This window comes from Danaus plexippus, chromosome 20 (assembly GCF_018135715.1).
Source record: "Danaus plexippus chromosome 20, MEX_DaPlex, whole genome shotgun sequence".
Classification (NCBI taxonomy): Eukaryota; Metazoa; Arthropoda; class Insecta; order Lepidoptera; family Nymphalidae; genus Danaus; species Danaus plexippus.
This window is the reverse complement of record NC_083550.1, coordinates 2083921-2110685: the sequence shown is the minus strand read 5'-3', so window position 1 is coordinate 2110685 and position 26765 is coordinate 2083921. Positions and strand designations below refer to the sequence as shown.

Below are 26765 nucleotides of genomic sequence, written 5' to 3'. Positions count from 1 at the left end.
TCCCATTAGTTTAGTTGACCTAGAAAGCTGAAACTTTACTTGTTCTACGCCACATACATTTATGGAAAAGAAATCGGTGCCGCATTTCTCCGCCGGAAGGGTCGTTATTGACTATTGTGAACGATTTAAACATCTATCACCTATATTTTACACTTTAATACAACTGATCTGATTTTATAGCGGATTCGATAAACATCGATTGTAGAGCGCCGGAATCAAAAGTATTATATTTTAACCAGTTTTGTTATTAAAAGTTTCACTATGTTGCACCTTAAGCTCGAATGCTGTTTGTTAGTATTGAGAGAATGTTTAAATTTGTGGACTGAATTCAATTTAATTCCCCCAAAATATTTATCAATTATTGAAATTATATATTTGTAATTTGTGTGTCTTTATAAAGAGCTGGTGAATAAGATGTTACCGAGATAGTGCATTTTACCACCTACGACTTCATTTCCACCTTTGGACGGGTAGAATGACAGTCATGCATTGCCCAGTCGAAATTAAAAAAAAATATGTCTATTACAAACCTTAAACAAAAATATATATTGTTAATGCTATTAACTATTAGTAAGGTAACAGATGGGACTTATTACAAACAAGCACCGGAAATGTCTGCACTATAACCTTATAAGTCCTTACTAGCAGCTCGTGCCTTAACAATTTGTCCTATAAATCAGCTATTGGTGTGAAACTTTGAAGAAAATTACACCAGGTTGTCAGCTTTCCATTCGATTGGTGCCCTTAGTTCGGCGAAACAATTGATTTTCGCTGGTGAAAGTATGTTTGCGTGTTATGTCTATCTATTGATCTCTGATTGACGATTTTGATTGTCCGTGTGTTTGGAATACAATTAATTGTATAGATATTAAGCAATTTATTTATACAATATATCATTATTATACTCTAAGAGCAGAGTAGATTTTATAAAACAATAAATAGGCATTAAAATTAAAGTTATAATAAAATATACACTATACAGTATATATATGTATAGTTGAATTGACGTCAAATAAGCTATGACTAAGATATTTGAAATCTTTGCCCCTTAAGGCGAAGACCATGCTTTTTACAAATAAGGTGGAAATAATCGTCCTTTGCCCATACATTGTAATTGTCAGTGTCATAAAGATAATATTAATTCAGAAATTGTGTCTCATGATTATCGGTTTTAAAAAAATGAAGTCTTTATAAAAGTTATATATTTAAATTTTAAATCATGTGTACGTTGATATATTTCTAAAGAATGTTATTTTATTTTCAGGAACGGCCACGGAATACACGAAAGGCTCGCTGAAACGGCGAAGGGTGAATAAACAAACACAAAATGTGACCACCGATTTACACAAAAGAAAGACATTCTTCATATTCATGAGTCTTATTCAAGATTACATGATTAAGAAATTATTTATTGTACATTAATATAACATAACGAATCTAGTCTCAGTAGTTATTTTACGAACGAAACAATCAATTAATTAATGAATCTTGAAGAGTACAAACGGGACGCAGTACAAAGATTGTGGGGAATACTATCATTGATTTAAGAAATAAATTGATATTGTTAGTGATTACCCAAAGACGAGAGGCAACATGTCCGCAAGTGAGTTTACAATAATTATTATATACTATTTAAGTATGTAATAGAAAGATTTAAATGAAACTAATATTTAAGGTTTAACTACTCGTTTTTTTAATAATTTTAATTACATACTCCCTTATATGAACATTTTATTGTCAATGACATTTTCGTCAATGTCGACCTGCAGAGTAACTGAAATAACAAAAAAGAAGTCGTAGTAAAACCGAAAATATTAGTTAAAAACCGAAATTATTAGTTTTATTTATATGAATACTCGCTAAAGTCTAAAATCTACAAAAGGAAGATTGTTTAAAATTCATATCTTACATATAGCCATTCGTTGATAGATTGGTATGTAACAATTTCCAGGTATAGAGAACTCGACAATGAAGAGCAGCTTCTCGCTGTCGTCGCTGAGACCGGCGCACGCGCAGACGAACGGAGCTATGGATCAGCTAGAGAGACGTTACCACAGTCTCACTAAGAAGAGGTTAGCTTATTATAGCTTATTATGTGAAGCAATCTTTATCGCTTCGTAATGCAAAGTATTGAATTTTATTGCCTTTTGTAAATTGAATTTATTTCAAGTACGTGTTGTTAAATTTATATTCCTGAAACACACCACACTCACAGATTCTACAAAAGTAGATTAACGTCTTATTCGTAGTCAACTATTAAGCTTTTAAAAGCTTTTCCAAACATGTTAAGAGCTTGTATTTTAATCCAATAAGACATCTTAATATTTAAGATGTACTTTTAAGAAAATTAATCTCTAGGTATTTTTCTTGACCATAACACTTGGAGAATTTTAAGGTTTATCATACGTATGCTGTTAATCTAGACAATGAACAAAAGACATATACTTATTTATATAGAAATCATTGTTAAATTTGGTGATGTTTTTAATGTATTTCCAGCATGCATGAAGTCTTTTTCTGAATTATTCCAGGAAGGAGCCATGTCGGGAGGCCTGGCGTCGTAGTTGGGGCTCAGCGGCGAGCGGTGGCAGCGTCGCCGATGACCTATGGCCTCTGTTGCAACACCACTACGAGTACATCATGGATAATCAGATCATAGACTCGTGCAAGGTAAAACTTATATGATACAGGGTTCCCTTCTAAGATACGAGCTATTATTTCTTAAAAATAATGCTCTTTCAAGTTTTTAAATTTTTACGATAACCGATAAAAGCTATTTATAATTTCACGTAATGTTATATTTATTTGACGCGTTCCTTTTAGAATGTTTATATTGATGTTCGTCGTTGTATCCACTTTTATAAATTATAACGCGTAAAGGAAACGTATTCTTGTGATATTAATGTTCACTACGAACGAAATCTTTTAATATCAGATAAGTGTTACATTTACTAATGCCATTTTAAAAGTGCTAAATATATATTGTTTTTTTGATGTGATTATATAATTTTACTCAATGTGTGAATGTTTTAAGTGATTGATATAAATATACGTAATATAAATCCTATATTGCCATATCGTCGATTTTAGTGCAAAATCCCGCGTAACTAGCATCGGTTAAATCCCCGTATCTGCTTGAGAAGTAGATTGACATCATGCGTAATTATTATTGAGTTAAATTTATTACTCATTGTAAAAAATGAGTTTAAAAGTCATTAAATATAGAAAATTATGAAGTTTTAAAACTTCCTGCGTCAATCTGCTTCTGATGCAGGAGGATTTGCACTAAAATCGACGATTTGTAACAAATAGTTAAAACCTCAAATCACCAACGCGTGCGGTCTATCTTCATCGTGTTTTAAAAAATAATTTGATTACAAAATAAAACTCTTAAAATGTTCTAAATATATTCGACCACCTACCACTTGCATCGACCACCAAAGATACAGTTAGATACAACATTAACAGACACTTACTCATAAGCGTATTTAACTTGTAAGCAATGTGTTTCCTGTAACACTTGAAATATTTTAAATTATTTTGCTGGGATATTGTTAATTTTGGTTAATGAGAATTTAAAGTGCTTGAAGAACTTCAAGAGCTTTAAGCAGTGTTTCCAATTCAGCGCTTTATTTACAAATAAATAACTCACACACGTATGTACGTAAAAACTATTACACTTATAATATGAACACTAAGTTAGTACTATCGATATAAATACTAACAGTTTTTTTCTCTTTTATTTTCTACTGTTTCAATACTTTTATATAATTATTTATTAACTGTTTCTTAACTGCACACAAAAATACTATAGAGTGATTGTAACAATACTTTTTTAAATAATTTTATTAATAAGGTCTTAATATACAATGAATTAATCTATTATATCTTATTCGTACAGTTTCTCTTTGATAACAACTATAATATAAAAATAGTTAACCTTTGAATATTATTAGTCAGTTATAGCCACCCCGTCTTTGTAACTTAAGAAAACTTAAACCATTTTAATTAAATTTTAGTTAATCTCTTAATATGAGAAATGGTTTTTTAATTCCAATGTATCTTATGTGTGTTTTTCAAGTTGTTATATTTACGATGTTTATTTCGTTAAGGAGGCGAATGGTGAGCTGTTATCAAACAACCCATCAGCGAAGGGTCCCAAACTCCTGAACCCCACGTCCACCTTCAACAGACAATGGTCTCTTAGTCAGATGATATCGGAGTTCAGCGAGCTGTGCCAGTGGCTCACACACGTTCAAGAGGAGATATACTCTAGTCCGGAGAACTTATCTAGCAGGAAGTTGAGAATGGTGAGGGATTTATCAAACTGAAATCATACAAAGAAACATCTTCTGTGAAATTTTCATCCAGTATTCAAAATGTCATGATATATTCATCTCGCCTGCCCGTGCTCACGGTTTCTGCGACGTAACCGAAACGTCGCGTTTGTAGTCAAAATAATAAAAAACGCGTTATAAATCCGATTTTTTTTTTATTTAAATGAGTTCTCGCGGAAGTCTTAGATCACATAAAATTTTATAATGTTTATAATGAGATACAACTTAATGTAAAATGTATAAGTATTATAAGTATATTTACACTCTCGCTTCGCACCTCGTCTTGTGCTTCGGTTCGTGCCTCGTCTCGCGACTCGTACGCGAGTGTAAATCTTCTGTGATAGTTATTTAAATACTGAAACGGACTTAAGTATGTAAATACTTTTTTATATGTGTTCAAGATTACCTGAAGCAAATTATGATTTTGGATATAATTTATTTTTTTTACATGTCCCCAAAGGATCAGACATAATTTATTTAATTTGAGCTTCAATAGTTAAATACAACTGTCACTATGTTTGACATTTAGTGACTACACGCACATTGAGGTCTCACGAATTGACATATCATATATATGTGTGTGTGTCAAAACATGGTAGTGTGTGTAAAGTTTAGTTTAATATTTTTGTCATATATTTTATATAAAAAAATAGCTTAATGTACCTCCTCCCCATATAAACTTCGTCTGTTGTATTCTCCGATCATCTGTTGACGCAGTTTTCGTATAAGTGCTATAAAGTTTTCTCTTCGGCTCTGTAGGTATACAGATTAATGATGCAACAGATCTTTCATCTCGCCCTCACATGATCGCGTTAGCCGTAAAGTAACGGAAATCTCGGATTACTAATAATAAGAAAAATTAAAAATTTTGCCACATCCAAAAATATTATTTCATTCAATGGTTATACTATGTAAATGTTTAACCTATTTTTTCTTCGCGATACCCAAAAATGTATATCAAACATAACGTAAATCTGCTTAATAATTTAAAAAGGGGGAAGGTTTTTTTTCTATCCATTATGTTTTTACTATAAAAAGAATCCACTTTTTATCTATCTGCTTCAGGAAGGAGAGTTTGGAAAAATTATAAGTTTTTATTACTAATAAACTACTTTTAAGTAGTTATATAAACTTTGAAGTATCCTTTCTCGTCTTTTACACGGACAATATGTGTACATAATTATATTTGAGATTCATTGAAATGAAAGTAAAGTTTTTTGGTATATAATCCCGACCGTGGGTCCCTTTGTAGCGACCGTCATCACGGGCAGGCGAGATGAAAGTTTCTTCACGTCTGCCCGTGATGACGTGATCAGGTCAGGATCTGATTAAGGGATCTTCGACAGATCAAATTAAATCTCATAAAGATCACAAAACAGTTATATCGTGCGGGAAAATCCCCAGGCAACAGCTAGTATATATATTTAATATTTGTCAGAACCGTATGTGTGAGTTGGTGTCGGTGGAGCCGCGGCGCTCCAAGTTCATCGAGCAGGCCTCAGCGATCCTCGAGCGCATACCTGAAGCTGCAGCGGAGGTACGTACCAACTAGTGCCCGTGACTTCGTTCGTGTGGGTGGAAATTAGAAAGTAGAAACAGACATTGTGAAGGCATAGCTTTTAAAAATTTTGTATAATATATATTTTTTTCATTTCTATGATTATGTTGTGATAATATACGGATTGGATAGGTGTATATTTTTAAAGTATTATTCGTTAAAATCGATACAGAAGTGTTAGAAATAAAAATGGTTATAACAAACACTTTTGATTTAAATTATATATTAGAATAATATAGGTTTCTCGATGAGCGTTATAAGAAAAGTTTTTTGATGAAACCTACATATTACATTCATATAAGTTTTATACATTATAAGATGTATAATATTTTTCAATTCATTAAATTTCCTTAGTAAGTCCATAATAGTTTAATGATGATATAAGCTGTTTCAAAAATATATTACTACTCAGAACTTATCAAAACTTTTAACTAACACAAAGAGATAAGTAAGATATAGAAACATGTCACATGTCTTTTTTAATATTAATGTATAGGTTTTAGTAGTTAATGTGCAGCAATATTTTGGCACAAAGAGATAAGTATGATATAGAACATATCAACTGTCTTTTTTATATTAATGTATAGCTTTTAGTATCTAATGTGCAGCAATATTCCAGGTGACCTGGCGGGTTGAACACTTGAATGTCAAATGGGAAAGCTTAAGGTTGTTACTGAATCCAGAACAACAGAACCAGTGCGAAGACGGGTCTGATACTGTCGGTGAGCTCGAGAAATACAATTAATAATATAAATGCTAAAGATTCTTCAAATTTAATTTTGTTTGTTGCTATCCCATATAAAATATTTTAAACAGATTTTTGAGAAAACTCTCCAATGTTCCAATAAGTTACACATCAGTATAGTATAGGCTGTAACTTATCTCCTCATTCTGTTTCCATCGTAACACGTGACAGTTGTGTCTAGTATGAAGTGACGCGACATAGACGATAGATGTCGCTGTCGGTCGGTTAATATATTTATGACATTAAACTCTTTATTTTTTTGTCTCACAATATAAAATAATTGACAATGGAAAGGACTTCGAAAATAACTGATAAATAATATTCTTCAATATTGTACTATTTTATTTGCTTGTTATTGAACCCTATCTATATTAATTGTAAAAACTGTCAGTATTTTTAATCAGTTATAAAGGTTATAAGTCTGGTTATTTGGTCAATGCTGGACGGTCGGTATAGAATATTATAAAAAAAAATCCTATATTTTCCTGAGTTAATTAAAGTAAGAAAATATGTTCAAGCAAATTTATACACTATGTGTAGTTAATAAGATTGATAATTAATCAAACAGACACATCTCATGAGCTGCGTTGTCTGCGTCGCTGGCTGCACTGTATGGAAGGCCGTCTGCCGCCGCCATCTTTAGCGACGAGGGCGGCGCCCTACCACGAGCTGAAGAGAAAGCTTCTAGAACATCAGGTCAGTGAAACCTTCGCTTATATGATACAAGAATGAATTACTATGACTAAGTCGAATAAAACTAACTCTACTATAATTTTGAGACTAAGTTCAGTAACTACTAAATACTATGACAATATGTTATGTTTTCGCGAGTACACATTTAAATCAAACTATTTTGTTCCCATATTAATAGTTATAACGGTTGCTAAAAAGTAATCGAACTATCGGGAATATGTATAAATAAAATAAAATAAAAAACATTTCGTTTCCGAAAAACTTAGTTTCGTTGAAGTAGTGGCACGAGCTTAGTATGACGTTATTATATAGGGTGTTTCTGAGATAAAATGATCTTTATGTAGATCGAGTTTGAAGCAAATAGTTACCAATAGATTCAAGAAAACCTTAAGGTTTGAGAGTATCAAGTTTTTTTATTTTCTATCACTATAAATTCAAAAACGAATCTTCTAGAATCTAACCTGAGTTGTGTGTTTCAAATGATAAGAACTGATAAGAATTATTTTTTATTTTCCATAAATGGTAGAAAAATAATGTATATTTTTATTATTATGCTATATTGTAATGCAAGTTTGAATAGATACTGTTATAATATATTTAAATGAATAAAACTCGCGAAAATCTTATCTCTCATTATGTTATAATATAGGTTAAGAAAATGTGTTTAATGCTTTCCTTTGTCACTCTATCAATTGTCACGAGATTTTTAAATAAATAGTGTAACTTCTTAATTGTAAACAATTCTTATCTACTAAATTTGAAAATAATATACCGCCCTATTAAATTATTCGTGTATCAAATGAAAGTAAAAAAATATATATTATAAATAAATTGATATAGAACAAAAAGTACGTATTTCAATTAATTTCACGGCGCTCATACTATTTAGTTCGCTGCATGGCAAGAATACCATATACTTGGAATCTAGCTAGATTCCAAGTATATGGTATCCTTTCACTCTCTTTCTCTCTCCTACTTTTTTCATTTGTGTATCCTTCTTTCTTCCTCCCTCTTGCGTTAGAACATTGGACGCTACTCGTTGCTAATGTGCGCACTGGCTTGTAACATGTTTATTACGCGCATGCCTTCGAGCGCCACGCATTCTCTCTTGCTCTGTCTCTTTTTATTCCCCTCCCCCTCCCCCGCCCAGAGCGTTGAACGTTTAAAACAAACAGTGCTTTCATACCCTCTCCACGGTAACGTTAGACGTTTAACGCAACCTTGTTGGAAGTCGCATAATAAGTTCCACTTCAATAATAAGTAACATTATCCATGCAAGTATAACTGTGTAACAAATGTTAGTGTTTTGTTTTAGTGAAAATACACTTAAAATCCCACTTGTATTGTTTCTTTAAAGTTTAAGACATAACAAAATATTTTTCTCTTTGTTTTAATATTCACACAGACTACATAAACTAGACCAGTATAATATCATCGGTTACCATAGATACATACTATTAATATTTTTTATTGTAAATGTTTTTACGGCTCTGGACACGAGTCCTTTTGAGCCTCATACTATTAAATGTAATCGATGTTACCATAACAATGAGGGAAATCTTTATAAACTGTTTGTTAGATTTTGCATGTTCAGTAAAGAGCCCTGTATATATTTTTAAAACAGATTTTTTATACCAAAGAAAATATATTTTTAATAATCATTGCACAAATTCTTTAAAACTGTTTATATTTTTCCCATCGGCTAAAAAAATGCTCAAAGTTAAATAATGGGAATACATTTTTTTGTTGAATTGTTTTTTCAGTACTTCACTTATTTATTATTTTAAAGAAAACTTTATTATATTTTTGTTTGCATCTTTACTGGAGTTTGGTTGTATGACAATATATTGGTTGTTTTTGATGCTAGTTCATTGTTGGTACATAAAACTTAATAATTATAAAACATTACCCCTTTCTATGCTTTTTTTTTAACTTAGAATAGAATTCATTTTAAATGCTGAATACCATACATGTCTACATATTGAACTACCTATATGATTTAGTGAAAATTAGAGCATAATTTGTTAATCCTTACAGTACTTTTGATAATAATTATAGATAAAAAAATATAGTATTTGCAAGTGCTTACATTACAATAAGATTATTTCTTATACTCTGTCAAACCATAATCATAGTACTTAACTTTTTTAACAGCGAATTGACCCGTTAAAAAGCTATATTGAAATAATTACTGTCTTATGTGTCACAATAATAGATTTTGACATCAAAATATTTTTTGCTATAAATAGTGCCCTGTGCACAATTATAACTATTTTCAGCTAACATTAAATGCATACTAAATTCAAGATTTCCTCTTTTAAAGTAATGACGCCTCTTAAAATTTTCTCTAAGGTCTCAAACAATGGTTGACCTTCGAGAAAGCTTCATTGTTACGCAGTTTCGTAGATTCCTTTTACTATACTTATTATTTCAAAGATAAATAAAATTACAGTTCTAGTTTTTGCCCGTTTCTTTTCACGCGGACTTTTTACTTTTTATGAACGAAAGGATAATGTGGATTTAAAAAAATATGGAAAATTATAGACGACGCCATCTATCGTCTGTGTTAAGTGACTTTAGATGAAATACAATATTAATCTCTGTTCATGGTATTTCGGGAAAAAAATTTACGTTATTATGTAGTTTCATTAAAAATCCATTCATCTGTTATGGCTTGAAAGCTTCCCGAACATCAAATATGATGTGCATACAAACAAACTGTCATATATAATATTAGTGTTTTTGTAACTGACGTTAACAACGCAATAGCTATTATTACTTAAAGTAACTTCCCAGCTGCAACAAATTGTTGAGCTACTTACGAAATAATTAATTACAATAAAGACATTTTTTTTACACGATCTGAGATTTAATACTAGATAATTGTGAGTCGGTATTCGAACACGTACGTAGTGGCTTATATATTTGGATTAGATTATATAAAGGGTTTCGATGACTAGGCGTTTACGTTCTACATATGTATATAAACATTATATGCACCTCAGGGAAGAAAATAACAGAAGAAAATAACAGAAGAAAATAACATACGAACGACTTAAGCGTACATAATTTTAATTAATTTAAATATGATTTATGCCACGATATTACGATTATATAATTATACAATAAGCTATAAAATATTAATACTGAGCATTTCAATGAATAAATAGAAATTAACCTTCGAGTCAAGGTATTAAATTGTAACAAGATATTTATTGACGAATATAACTGAAATAAATAGCCAACATTAAAACCAGTGACAAGGCATTAACCGTCTCGATGCATATCTGTGATGGTATACCAACGGTACTTAGCGTCGGCGCATTGTGTATGTGCCCTAATGAAGGCTATGAAACGCTCGCTGTGTAGATGCCCTTAATTAGTGCGGACTTTAGCGAGAGCTCTTTGTTCGGCTTTATCATGATCTGCCCTGCTTTGTTGAATTAAATTATTATATTCGCACGTTAAATGTACTTGTGGTTTGCTTCGTTTCATTTGAATTAACTTAATATTTCAATTATTGTTATATGGGTTATATAAATGTATCAATATGATCGGTTTTTTCAAAACATATCAATCAAACTTACTATGGCGTATACATAATGTATTTTAATATAAGTATACGAACGTATTCAAACCGATGGTAATAAAGTCTGAGAGCGAGTAAGTTCCGCACACTTTCTATTGGGTCGTGTAAGTCAGAATTAACCCCGTGTAGTGTATTGACATAGCCGTCTATTATGTGGGGCGGGTCTTTGCCAGTTTCCTTAATAACGTCTTAACGCGGTAATAGCTGTGTATGAAAGCGAAACCGACTTCACTATCATGATTTTGATTGAACGTGCGTTTAATGTTACATTATGAGCTTCATTCAGATGAATTTGTTTTCGACGTGAAATTGTTACTCTGAATGCTTCCATTGAAATACTGTTATTTATAGTCTGGAACACTGGAACGCGTTATTCCAGTTTTTGTAGAACCTAAATGTACAAGTATTGGTTAGCCTTAGCTAAGTCTGTGTTTAGCTTCGTCGGGGAGATAATATTTTTCATGAATGATTCTTTGTTTTGTTGAAGGACAAAGGAGAAATGGTTCTTACGTAGTGCGCAGATGTTACAATGTAACAAAAGTAGCTGATTCGAATCCCGTTTAAGTCACTGGATTTTCTATTTAAATTAGTCTTAGCAATTTCATCTAAATGAAGTGTTCATAAAGTTATTTTCATTCGGTTAATGATTATATTTTGTTAACTATTGTTTTAGAAATTGCTACTTCTACGAGTATATTTAAGTTTTGACAAGATTATTATATGTACAGTTTAGAACAAACTAAGAAGAGGTGTTATGGAATACTAAAGAAAGGTAGAAAAATTAAAATGTTACTCAAAAAAAAACTTTGTTAAAACATTTTTAATTTAAGGTGTAATTTTAAAATAATCTCCCTACCGAGATTATAACGAACGGTTGAATAAGACTGAACTGTTTTTATTTTCATCACTTAAATAGATTAGCGATCAGGTTTTAACTTATAAGTGTGTAATTTGTATAAACATTTTGAAAATATACTTTAAAAAGACTATCAAATATACTTACTTATAAACTACGATAACCCATCAGGCATGTTTTAAATTACATATGAAACAAAAACGGAACCTAAAAGATATATGTTTTATTTAGATATTAAAATACATCGTTGATCGAGTCACTCTGCATTACATATTCTTAATATACATGTATGCAGTACTGAAAGTTTATTAAAACTATAATTTACATACAGTATATATTCTATAAATCTTCTTCTTAGGTGTATTTGAGTCACTTTCACTACGTGTCTGTCATTAGTTACGCACTTTAATTGTGGCTTTTATTTATTATAACACAGTTTATTTAGTAGATTTAAATTTATAATATATATATAATATTTACGTTTTTAAGAATTTTGCTTTTTTTTCTTTCGATACTGTCACGAAGGTTGAAAATATGTTTATTTTTTGAATAACATTTCGGAAATTATTATTTTTATTTTTGAGTTCAAGTTCAAGCCGAACACTAATTCTTTTTCTGCATGAAATCTATTGTTACTACAATTTTAAAACTGAAGTGAATTTAAACTGTTATACTGTAGTTAATATCATCTAAGAATTTTATGACGCTCTCAAATCTTCGCGAAAGAATTGATTGCCACTATGCCAAAAAACATTTGCTCTTATAAAGATGGAGATGTAGTGTTCTAGTAGATAAATTCTTTCACCTATGTCTTTTTGGTGGATTAATGCTCACAAAACTTTTTATTAATGTATTGATTTTCTTAGATTATACATTCAACGGGTTTAAGATTTGGTTCCGCCTTGCTAAGTTTGATTTTTGTTGTCTAATTTCAAAAATGTATGTTAATTAAAAAAAACATATTCGATTTTTTTTTTTTAATATTTGAATTTAAAAATGGAACGACTGATTTCTAATTTTTTTGTAGTCAGTGAAAGTTAACAGACTAGTGTGAGAATAAATTTTATCAAAATATAGATTTTTTAACATGATATTATAAATAAACTGTTTTATCAGTGAGTCGTATGAGATATGAATATCACGAAACGTTCAGTTTGGCACAGAGTAAAAAAAAATAGTTACTTCAATAATAGGTACACATACTTTTAATAAGATGTTTAAATCTAAAATCAATAATGAAAACTAAAAGAAATTATGTGAAATATGACGTATTTAATGTTATTCACCTTTATATTAGTTACTAATCTATCTAACGAAGTACATTTGTTATCCCGAAACATTCTCTGTTAGTCGAACGTGTCGTAATATATTTTGAGCTGGCTTGTAAATTCTTACTTAATTTTATGCAGTGCGTATGTTCGTGGTTAATGTGTTATAAATCAGCCCCACGAGCCCTACAGACATGCACGAAGACACTAAAAGTAAATGCTAACTAGCCGACTAGCAGTCAGCATGCATTTTATACGGCTAATTACCTAACTACGGTCTTTCTTCGTATCTAACGTCCTGCACTATTTAAAATAATACATTCACTATCTCTTTTATCGGTAATTTGAGATTCTTGTAGTCATTATAAGTTTTAATCATAAATAAGTGTATGAACAGGATTTGAGAGCGATTATAAAAATTTGATTATGTAAGCAAATTTTAATGGGCTCAGTTAATAATTTAATGATTACATACGTACAAGATCGCTTGCAATGTATAAACCAATCACCTTTTACTAAAGATTTCTGTTAAAGGAATACCCAAATACGAACACTAAATATATGAGTAGCAACGTACTGGGAGATAGTTATGACAGGTAAATATATTCACATAATAAGAATGCAGTGTCTCATAAAGTGTGAACTCTTGAGATCAAATGTTCCTATAGCTATACACTAGCGCGTGCCGAGGAATATTGTCGTAACAGGACCAAGATTCAATTACAGTCCACCTACAGCTGCAAAGCTCTTTTCAAATTGATATTCGGCGTCTATAAATCATGATATAAAACTGATCGATTATGCTTAACCGAATGTGTTTATCAGGCTGGGATCAACGCTTTCCTGTAATTAAGGCACCAACTTAGGCGCGGCAGGTTTAAATAAAACAAACAACCAGAATGTAGTGATTAATGTATTTATCGATGTGTAAGATCGGCTTGTGGTAGCAAGCTTTCGAACCCCCGGGCGCCTAGCGGTGATTTATACAATAACTATTAACATGCGCGTACGCATGTAATTACAGCGTACAGTAATTCCAATTTATGAATAAGCAACCAATTAAACTTTAACATATGAACAGCTCATTAGTTCAGATCAAATATATCCATGATGGATGTTGAATTTGCAAAGTCATAATTGGTATATTCAAATGTCATTCTCATTGATTGATCGCTAATATTTCATAGTTAATATTCTCATAGTGTATGATTCAATTCTGGTAGACACCATTGTTGTATTGATGTATTCGTAACGTTAAAGTAAATTGGATGCTGCTGTTTTCTGTCGCTAAGACGAGGAAAAGCTGTCAGAGAAGACGTTAGATTAAAAGTTGGGACTACCGCAAAGCCTTAGTTAATTATTCATATGATTTAGAACTACCGTCAAAAATCTTTGATTTCTTGTTATTTGATTGGTTATTCTATGTATTTTATTTTGTTATCTTTTAAACTTTTTCTATACAATATTAATGTGCTAAATTGAAAACAATGTGTTTGAGAAATTTCGTTTCATCTGTCCGTTTATATCATAAAGATAATAGTAAATATAAATATTATTATTCGAAGCAAAAGCGTCCAATACCTTTCAATTAATTGACTACGTAAAGTCGCCGCGAGTGCATAAATAATCTTAAAATTTAGAAAGCCCCGTGAAAGCAGTTGTGGCATGCAGTGTCAGATAACGTAATATGGCAAAAATGAGCAACAATACCCGACCGTGTAGCTGGAGGCTGTGATATAAAATAAGCTGCCTTAACATATAATAAGGATGTTGTGTGGAATTTATTATGGAAAATGAACCTACCGCCGGGCTAACGGCTGTCAGAGTTACACATGTAAACGATCTATCGATGGATCTACTTGGATTACGTTCTCCATTCCAGGTTGATTTATAATACTATATAATATCGATTCGTAGTCGTCTAAGAATATATATTTTTAACTAGAAAACTCTTAACGTGAAATAATAAAGCTTAATTATTTTCATTTCTCTGTTCAAGTTCTCTCTAAATGTGCAGTTGTATTCTGTTGTTCAGTGAGATGTGTGTTGTTAGCTAGAGCGGGCTCAATTATCACCGGCACGGTCATATCTTCATCCCATCTCGCTAGGTCAAGGGTCATCCTGCCTATAAGCTACCCGTCACACGTTGCCCTTTGCAGTTTACTTACAAACACTTCGTTTTCGCCAACAATTTAAACTTTCACTTAATATTTGCCTAGAGCCTTATTATACCTCTCAGATCTATTTTCTCTTTTGATGCTTTTCAATCTGATTGGTAATTATGTATCGCCATTAAATTTGTACCAATTTACTTTATTGGTAATAATTAGTTCGTATATTCGTGTTTGGTTTCTTATTATGAGTTGATTTACGGCCATACCGTTTGATGGTAGTTTTATTAAAGCTATTACTATAAATATTTACGGTCTCCATAGACAATTACTACCGCTGAATGAAATAAAATTTGACGATTATATTTATGTGAGAATGATATGAAATCCGTAACATTATCGATAGATATACAATAAATTTCATTGCAATTAACCTGAATGATTTATACGTGTCTTAACGCGCTTGTAAGTTCTAGACTCGTTTATTATAGTAAATACTTCATAGATTATTTGTATAGAAAACGTTTTTATTTTTTCGTATTTTCAATGCTTTCAAAGGAATTAGAACTCTCTATCCTTCATCGTATTTTATAACTTTATTATTTAATTCCAGCTTTGTATCTGATCTTATACATTTTAATTGAACTTTCCAGTTTAACGATAATGTTTTCTATACTGACATCCAATTACAATTTTATATTGAAACGTCGTGTTCACTCTTAGTAACTATCAACAAAAACCTTTTTTATTATCCGAACGTTAAATCTAATGGAACATTCTTATCAATAATTTTGTAATCTGTGTGAATTGCTAATATTATGTCTCTTAATTTTCCTCAATGGCTTACAGTGTATAGCATTTATGATTATTGTGATAGACGAAATTTGCAAATCCAATGATATGAATTACAATAAATGCGTTCAAGAAATCCGTGCTGCTCTATGTTTACGCATTATTATAATCCTTTTGAAGCGGTGGATTTGGTTAATCGTGTTGAATATCGATTTCTCCAGCGTATTGTTTATTCAGCGGCCCCCCTCCTGACCCAATATTACAAGTGCCCGAGCATTACCATAACTGCGATAGTGTTATCGGTAAAAATATCGATTTAACAGCCATTCGAAATGTTAACTAGAACGTTACATATTGAATAGATATTGATGCATATCTGTGTAGTAATTACGCAGAGAATGTCACCGCTTGGTCGCTGTGAGTTGAATTCATAGAAATATTCCAACAATCATCAAAAGGTACTGGACTGTAATGGAAAACATAAATTCTTTTCATCATTACGACATATCAGCTTACCTTTGTCAATTTACTATTTTATAATGGATCTATAACAAAATTAATTGAATTCGTGTCAGCTGTGACAAACCTATAAACAAGCGGATACAGTTTCTATCGGATAATATCAGTACGGATAAATACCAGAATGCTTAGCCAATACCAAAATATATAACAAAAACACATCGATACGCATAACGTGTGACAATTTTGTTAATTCATATACAAAACTATAGACGTATTAATAATATTTTCAATACAATAAAAAGTAATTTGTTATCAATTAAAATGTACTTATAAAAAAGAGTGAAAATAACTCATCGCAAAGAGTATTGCTGTTTTCTGACAGCTTATATCACTGTCCCACTAAAAATCTCAGCGAGCGTGCAGATAGTGGCAGTTATTAGTTAATAGGGTCACGTATTAGCACAGCACGTATTACGATCTGTTATCACAAACGCTATCAGCACCACTCATAAATCCAAGGCTTTCGCGTGCTATCGTGATCTGTGTTATAAGGAACATAATTCATTGGTTGCGTAACACCAGCACGAGCTCCCGGAAAGCTCTTGTAGTACACCATGCTTTAATTGACGTTTAATTGCAACGGACGCCTGGCCGTTTGATGCTTAAATGGATTTAGCACAACGTTAGATAATATATCTACAGATAAAATCTTGGCTGATAATTGTACCTAGTAAAAGTCACTAATATATTTTGTTAAAAATATTTTTATTGTTATATATATAAGTATTTCGTAGCTTATGTTCTCTTAGGTGTTATCGCTTCGGTCACTATTTAATAATAATATATCAAACCATAGCAGTGTGACCCAAATTGTTTTGACTGGTTCGCTGTTATATTGTAAACCAACCAACCAACCAACCAACTAACCAACCAACCAGTCCGTCGTCATCACAATCACGCTATTATTTCTTTGTTTCTCGCATTCCTGTTAAGCTCACATTTTCCCTGGAAGTGTTATGAGTTATGACCCTTTGTGAATTACAATAATTTTGTACAGTTCGTATTAATGCCTTTTTGTTATTTTTGTTTTCTAGAGAACACGGAAGCACTATATTTCAACATTCTTATACACATATTTCAACGTATTTATTGACTTGCAGCTCGTTCGAAACATATCGATATGTTAAGAAATTTTACGTATGTACGTTTATACAAACATAACTCGGTTTATTGACAATTATTTGTCTTTATCGATCTGTATTACATGTTGTAATTCCTTTTAATAGATACATCCGATGCGTTTGTCTTTGTGTTTTCATCCCGTCTGTATTCATTTAAGTTTACGACAAATTACTTGTCCATTCATAACAATCAATTCTACTTGAATCGGGACTACAAGTTTCCGTTTTATGGTCGCCAGCGCGCTTTGTTACTGGTTTTAAAGCTTTCTTCCTTCTTACTTTGTTTTTCTAATACAAATATTCGGTTTGGGAATGGAGGTTGTGTAAAGGTCATTTTCCAAATCAAACTTTGAATGTTGTGTTATATTGAAACAAATACATATATGTTGATGACATGGAATACAAATGCTTGTATGATAATAACTTTCTCTGAGTCCTATTATAGTTCTTTAGATCATTTGAGTTACGTGGTGTCAAGACGATCTGTATCTGTATCTCTTAGGTTTCTTCTACTTATGTCTATCCTTCGTTATTGCGACAATTGTCCACCTGGTGGCTAGCTGCCTCCTGCCTTCCTTTTCTATGAAGTATTGCTAAGACACTAACAAATATTATTTTTTTATTCACTTACATAACTTTATCACACATACAACTTGCAGTACGTGTGGACGCTACTCTAAAGAGCCTCTAATACTTTTATAACATATATCTGTTAAAAAAATATTAAATACTTGACGTGTAATTAAAGATCGATATAAAAGTTACATGAAATGAGAAATTTAATACTTCAATTCCTGTTCAAACTTACGAACAAAAAATCCATTAGAACATACATGTTTGATATGTAGTATTAAGTTACGATTGTAGTTTTTAACGAGTAGATATTATGAGGGGTGGGAGGAAGATTGGGAAGGGGAGGGGGTTCGTTGAAATTACAAAGAAAGTGCAATTTTTTGTTATTTATTATTTTAGATTTATTTATTTTAAATTTGGAATCCTAATACTTAGATCGTATTTTGAATTACATGTAGTACTAATCGATTTAATGATTGTAATACATTTTGGATGATGTATGATAATTCAGGACTAGTCGTATGTAGGACAAATAAGACAATATAGTGTTTGTCTGTACACCGGTTTGACCGATTTGACCGACATAGATCGAGCTATGGTGATATATCGTTAGTTTTCCGTTATGGTGTCATTACTATACATGCACATGTCACCCGGTTCTGCATCGTTACGTCCAGCACCGTTAGAATTAAGCTAAAATGACCACGTTTTATACATTATACGTAAAATTACTGTGGATGTGATGTACTAAATCTCTCTGTAATATAAACCTATGTATGTTTAAACATTCATATGTATATTTTTAAGACAGACTATAATAGTACATAAAAAATAAATAATAGATACTTTGAAATAATTAAAGTTTAGTCGACTTGCAGTTGCAGTTCTTTTGAGTCGAGCCTCTAGTCCGTATATAGTAAAAGCTAATGCCTTCACCCTCCATATATTTTATATCGCGCCTCTCACATTTGCTTCTCTGTTAAGTTCATATATGTAACATGTTGGCGAATTTCTAAGAATGCATGCGTTTGAATGTTTTTCGACCCACCACACGTTGAGTAATTTATATTTGTATGTTTATGAATAGATTAGTAAACCAGATTTTAGCTTGTAATTCATAACATTATGATATAATGGTTAACGCGACGTGTATAATCTTTAAATCACATAAATATTATTATATATTAATGTTCAGATTATTTCCACTTCAAGTTTCCTATTAACTAGATTTCTCTTGAAAGTTCCAGTCGCTTACTGGATGAAATGAAGACCTGACAATTAATAGATGTTTAGATTTAATTTAAAATCTTCATTCAATTTAGGATATTCTTATAAGATTCTACTTCACGTCTCACTCTAGTAGTTTGTTGTATTGATCCGTATTCTGTATAATAGATAGTCTATCTAAGGTATTGTCAATACCTTAAAGGTATCTTCTGTTAAGGGATCCATTGAAATACCTTATTTGTCAATAGGATACCCAACGAAGCGGTTGTTATATAAAATTAGCATCGATTGCGATGATCACGTCGAGAAGATTTGTGGAATTGCTGTCGATAAGTGGCTATTCGTTTGGTCGATGTAGTCTGATAAAGCGTTCGTAATGTACCGACTCGACTGTTTACATCATAGATAAAAAAGACTCACATGTTTATCTGATTGATTTCGATGTTGCCAAGACGTCTGGACTTTAAAATATTTTTATTTCTTTCGCAATATATAAATTAAATTACTATAATGATAAAGGCTCTTGTTCTTATAGTTTCTATTCATAATTGAGGGTTCATATTTATATATTAAATAAAATTGTTACGAGCCTGTTTTTGATTAAATTTAATAGTGATAGAATTATGAAATATTAAAGCAATCATCCGAAATAATTTACACGAGACATATAATAAAAAAAAGTCGTCCAGGGAATTTTATTAAACTTATAGAATTATGAGGAATTCATTTTGTAAAATATAATAAATTATTATTGACACTGTCTTTATTTTGTGGGTGACATAAAAACCTTATTATTGGTTTAAGACAAGGGAGCATTTAATGTATAGGCCTACAATGTTTCTCCTCATTTAATTTTTAGTCTGTCAATGGGATATGTGTCATATATTGACATGTCTATCTAAGACAAGGAAATATCTCTAGAACTTAATAGTTTCATCTACGGTAATTAATACAAAGACCATGAAATCATGTTTTATGAGATCTCAATTATATGAATATAATGTCTTTAAAATCTTAGAAATATATTATTTCGGGTAAATATTTTAGGACTGAAATAAATATGAGAATTATTCTCACAATGTACTCCAGTGCTTACATTAAGATTTATATAATACACGCTTATATAATGTCCCCCAGAGATGATAGCTCATATTAAAACTTAATTTGCTTAAAAACAGAGACTATAGTTTGATTTGACTTAATAGTAGTATATAAGTAGGGCTTACACAATATAGTTGTTTCCTTATCATAAATGATACCTTAATTCGGCACGGCTGTTATAAACGCATGGGTAATACTTTATGCAAGTATTCCGGGTTCGATGATAGTTTAATCATTTGCCACGCCTTTGCTTTCCAGCCATGGTTCCTGATGTGATTTCTAACTCACTCTCTTACATGTAATTGTTGCGAATACTATACTTGTTATTAACGCCACTCACCGCTGGAAAAATAATAACAATGTAGACTAACGCGTAAGATAAACGTGTTGCAATTATTATATATTTATATTTGTAAATTATTAATGATTAACATATTTTTATTTATTAGAAATTGTTCGAATACTTTTTTTCTAATTGTATGCACGTAAATCAATTCTGTGTATTTTCAAGAAGCAGCTGCAAACCTACGCAATTTCTACCTATGCAGAATATTATCGACCTTTTTGAACTTCACGACTACAGTCGCGTTACAACGATACGTCGAAACGTGACGAACTCTGTTGTATACGTGACGGTACTTCTGTTATTTTCTACTATTTGAGATACGAGAAAGTTTTTACATGTGAATACCCGCTTACCTATAAAACGGTTCACTTTATTTATGTGACAATTATTATATGAAACTTAAAATCAATTAAAATACTGATAGTCGTTACATGTTTATTGTGTTTTGTTAGGTAAGAAAGTAAGTTGATTTAATAATACTATTTTTTTCAACGGATATTGTCATGGTGCTATAAAATAATGGCTTACATATGTGTGGTTCAAAAGACGTTTTTTTTAATAAACAGTGCTCATTAATCGTTTTTTGACTAAGTTTTCTTACACCCTCCTGTAGTCACCAAGAGACAGTCGACTCGGTTGTCTATAGAAACATGGTTTTGCATAATCTGACACATTATGTAACACAATGTTTATGTTGAGACCGATACGTTTGTTTCGGCGTCCGTGGTACTGAATGCGGAATCGAACCCCGTACCGTATAATAAATAACTTTAGCCGTAATCATTTATTGTGACCGTGTTGCTTGATGGATGGTAACCACGCCTCACCGTGATGCAGATATATTGCATATCATGTTTTGATACTGGATAGATTCAAACCATAGAATTATTAAGATGTTCAAGCTAGATATCAATAGTGTTTGGCATGAAAATTATATTGTCCTTGTTTCAGTCTTAGAATAATTGGAATTCTTTTCAAACTTCAACAATGCATTGAACTAACTCTTTATTTTAATGGACTTATCGACTTAACATATCTTCCCTCGTTAATATTAAATATATTTAACAAATCAACAATAAAAATGTTAACAACGTTTATACATTATGCCATTGTTTGTTGCAGGTAACAATAAGTTAATCTAAAGACTGTTATAGATATGGGTAAGTACAATTATTCAAGCTTGTAATCAAGAAATCATGATAATTTAGATGAAATATTATTTTTTTATTTATTAATATATACGTATAAGTGTAGTTACATTTTAAAAACTTGTATTTATTTACTTTAATCAGATGTCGTTGTGACGATTTTATCAAATCTCTTCGTGAGACTCAATTTAAAAATTTAAAAATTTTCTGTCGTTTTGAATAGTTTGAAAAGTTGAAAGATAAATATGTTTTCTCAGTATAAACGTAATGTTTCCTAGCAATTTTTTTTATAACTGTTCAGTTTTATATATTTGAGATACAATACACCTTCTTCGAGACTGTTCTGACACTAAAATTTTCTCAGCTTATTTATGATCCGATTATAATTTCAAAAAAATATTTCGAATTTTAAATAAACTTTAATTATTTCACTTAAATCAAACCTCAAAAGTTTTTCAGTCCAAGGTTAAGTAATTTATACTCAATTTTATAAGTGTGTCTTCAAAAAACTCGTAGGGGTTAATTTTTCTTAAATTTATCATATTCTAAACTTCCTACTGAGTACTTATTTTTATTTCCATATCATAAAGATTCTAAAAGCCACGAAGTTTTTTCCATATTTTAACCAAATCAAACTGAATGATAATGTTTATGTCGTAAACCGTATAGTTTTTGCCTATTTCGAACACTTTTCTATAATTAATTATTTATTCCACATTAAATTCATGGTGACGTTGCACGCGTCATACACATTATTATTAAATTAATATTCTGACGATACAACGAATGATAATAAAAATGTAATCAGCTGAAACGGATGATCTTAAAATTAACTTTTTGTCATATAATTAAAGTGTAAGAGGCATTTTGTGGTGAAAGTGAAATTAATCATGTGTACAACAGAAGTACTGTTAATCGATCGAATATCGTTATCTATGAAAAGGTGTAAAGCTTAACGGAAGCGTGAAAGATACACGCATTACAGCTCCCTGGTAGCCAATAGTGAATTAAATGTTGCACCTGTGGTACAACACTACTGCCTCTACAACCGGACGCCCATGCAATTAGGATGTGTTCCTACAGATAGTGTTCACGTTAATATATCCCGTACGTTAATATATTACGTAATAATATCATGATTAATTTGTTTATACAAAACTTAATTATTGTATAGTAAAAACCAATGATTTTAAGTACACATACTTGCAACCCGAATATATAGATGAAATAAACATGCTGTAATGTATACCCACATGCCCTTTTGTCATGTTGCATGTTTATTGTTTTATGTTAATTCTAACATTTGATACAATTTATCACTAGGGCACTGTTTCCTACACCGGCTTGTTTCACGGTTGATCGGTTGTCCGTTTTGACACCGTAACGTATAGACATACTATTGAAACAAGTCGATGTGATTAGATTCTGTTACTTATACACCGTTATGAACAAGACCTTAGCGAACGTTTTAGGCCCCGGGGATCAAAAGTCAAATGTTGTCACGTCCCTTTACTATGATTTATAAGGAAACAGTTTGAGAAAGTTTCGCAATGACAACAATTATTATCAGTTTATCTAACCGAAGTTAATAATATAAATAATACTGAATTATAATACAAGATTAATCCAAGTAATGTAAATATTAAGTTATACATATATAACAAGTACGTCTATTATCCTATGCATCATTAGGATGGTCTTCCGCAACATCAGAACACCCACGTTCAGTGCGGTTCGTTGGATCGAGGAACTACGCAACGTCGCCTCTGAGATAATGGATTTCCTATGGCTTGTATCACAAACTATAGTTAATCTGTTAAGACTAAACCGTACGTTAAAAAACTTAATGCACCGACGGAAGTATCGTAAGATGAGTATTAAGATGTACGAGGAAAAAATACATGAGGTGTATTAATAAAAAAAAAATCAATTCAGTGTCTGTTTAAATATAAATATGTATGTTTGAAATAACGTAAGGTAATGCTGATGTGTTATAAAGAATAAACAAATATTTTTTTATACAAAAGTATAAAATAGGCGAAGTATTTAAATACACTGACGTAATCATAGCTTTACTATGGTATCTAAAATATAAAGCGTCTCTTAATCCTTTCAAAATCTCTCAGTATCCATGTTGTAAAGAGACGAATATTGAAATATTAGATGATTAATATTCCTGTGTATTAAGTAATAATGCTTCATCATACAGCCAGTGCTGGTGGGTGATCGTGGGGGCGGTAGGGTACAGCTACGAATTGGATCAGCCGTTTCGTGTTTCTCGTCAGGGATGCTCACACTCCTTTTTTTAAACTTTATATTAGCATTAAAATCGATATCGCAGATGGATGCTTCATTTAAATGAGTCTTTATTTTTTTTTTATTGTTTTTGTAGTAGAAACAATAACATCTATACACGATTGCATTTAGAGGGAATTATTTATATATAATTAAATAAAAAAATATTTAACGAAAGTTTAATTCTACATATTTAAAATAAGCTCAATAGGTTTTTAACTATTCGTGATCTCACAGTGTTGGAAAACGTTCAAAATTATAATATGAATGAGCCAATATCAGTTCATCGACCTCTTTATACTAACACAAGGTTCTTCAAAATTGGCATTGATTTTTGGTTATTTGAAGATAGTTCAAATTTCGCACAATCTAGAAGTCTGTTTTCACATCTGCCAAGAGGAAACTTGCCCACGCAATGCGTTCAAAACCGGGAAGCTGAGAGTAATTGTGAGTATATAAGTGAAGAGATAAAACAGATTGCACTGTTTAAGGAAGGATAGTTCGCGTTCTATTATCACTTGGATCGAATAAAGCGTGTTCAGCCGATGACCAGGAAGACATTTCCTATTGTCTGGATGATGAATGAATACGGAGATTTGTCGTAGAGAAAAATATATAAAACCACAAAATGGGAGAGACATAAAAGTGAAAACATACATTACGTATAGATTTGTGTTAGAAACGGTTTTTAATATTATAATGATAATATTAAGGTTTAAACGATTACCGAAATAAGAAATGGTCGTATTCTTTGCGTACTAAGGGCCGAGTGAAAGTTCGTACTTAATTTGGTAAGTTCAACGTATTGTGAGTCTTGATCCAGATTTGTTTGGAGCATTCATCTTTTGTGAGGAACGTTTTTGTCTCATTGTTAGAAAGTCTGAACGTCTCTCGTTATTTCGTTAAAATTACAAAGTGTTGTAGAGTCCGTCTATTGTTTCAGCGATGACACCACAAGATACATGACCTCAACTGCATTCCACATAATCTTACGTTGTTAACCAAACTCGATATGACAATAGTTACCAAATAATTTTGATAACATCATAAATACGTAATATATTGAGATAATTTGATGATAAAAATAATGTTTTCTCATTCATCTGCCTTTGTCTCGTTCTGCTGTGATTATTATCGGTTTAATCTGTGTAATGCGTTTAAATAATAGTTTATACATTTTGTTTTGCTCATTTCCTATAACACAAGAGAAAGTATTACATGGACATTGGAGGTTTATAATACTTTTCGTTGTCATTTTAATTTCCTACGGAAGTCTCGCACGATCTCGTACTAAACCAAATTATAAGCGATGTTTACTGTTATCAGATTTGCATTAATATTAATAATGTCTTTATAATGGAATACATTAGTCTGAAGCCCTTAATAAATTCAGCTGTAGAAGTTTCTTTGGCTTGATTGAATTTCGACTTTTAAGGTTTCAGCTCGTTTCGTGGAGTCGATGTATACTTATTGACTGTTTAAATGAAACTAGTATTATTCGGATATACTACGCGGATTTTATTATTTAAAAACTACATAATCCCGACGTTTCGGTTACTTTGCAGCAACCGTGATCACGGTAATAAATAATAAAATTCGCGTAGTATATCCGAATAATACTAGTTTCATTTAAATGAATAAAACTCGCGAAAATCTTAGATCTCATTATTGACTGTTTTTTTTTTAATTATTTAATTATCTTAAACTAGTACTTTTTTTAATCGATTACATACATATTCTACTATAGTAGCTTGTTTAAATTGTTAAATAATTTGATTATATATCAAGAATATTTTCTATAGAATGACGTTGGACATCACAATGGACCTGCATTCCTTAGATAAAACATCTATATCTATGTATTATATATTTAATTGACTAGACCTTCTGATTTTCTCACATAATTACATAAAATATTCAATTAATCGCCTATTTGTTTTCATAACTCTTATTATTAGTTAATATCAATATATAATTTTATGGTCCGTTTGATTCTCGTGTTATGTTTGTGAAGTGGATCTAGGATATGTCAATACACAGTAACTCGTATATCACAGCGTTTCCATGATAAATGTACTGCTAACAAAATCTAATTATATGTATTCCATATACCTAATCTAATATCACTAAAAACAATTTATATTTATGACAGAAAGTTTTTTTAACTGCATTGAATTTCAGATATAAAAATTAAATACGTACTTATGCAATGTTATTCAACACATTGTGCAAATCGTTTCAGTTTATAGGACATTTTTCAACGTTCGGTGCAGAGGTATGTTTTAAGACGTCATGTTTGATACCCGCTATGATCGATTTGAGATCTCTTAAGATAGCACCTGAATCTAGGTCAGTTCTAATGTATTATAGCAGAGATTTCTTGTTTTGCTATTGTCATCCTTATAACTGTACATATTGGGATGTAATTGCTTCATAAACATTATTTTATTCCGTTTTTGGGCTGGCGTACACGCATTGAGGCA

The 26765-nt window shown here is 31.2% G+C and overlaps 1 protein-coding gene across 3 annotated transcripts in view; it reads left to right on the top strand.

The window, feature by feature from the left end:
* The window catches only part of LOC116773878 (klarsicht protein), a 148916-nt gene that overhangs the window by 55554 nt on the left and 66597 nt on the right, over positions 1-26765 (top strand). For all 3 annotated transcript variants that reach the window (XM_061523887.1, XM_061523886.1, XM_061523888.1), the window contains exons 2-8: positions 1265-1603; positions 1952-2072; positions 2532-2670; positions 4113-4310; positions 5776-5874; positions 6515-6617; positions 7209-7336. In XM_061523887.1, coding sequence (XP_061379871.1) covers positions 1594-1603; positions 1952-2072; positions 2532-2670; positions 4113-4310; positions 5776-5874; positions 6515-6617; positions 7209-7336 — 798 coding nt within the window. In that variant the 5' untranslated portion in view covers positions 1265-1593. The remainder of the gene's footprint in view (positions 1-1264; positions 1604-1951; positions 2073-2531; positions 2671-4112; positions 4311-5775; positions 5875-6514; positions 6618-7208; positions 7337-26765) is intronic.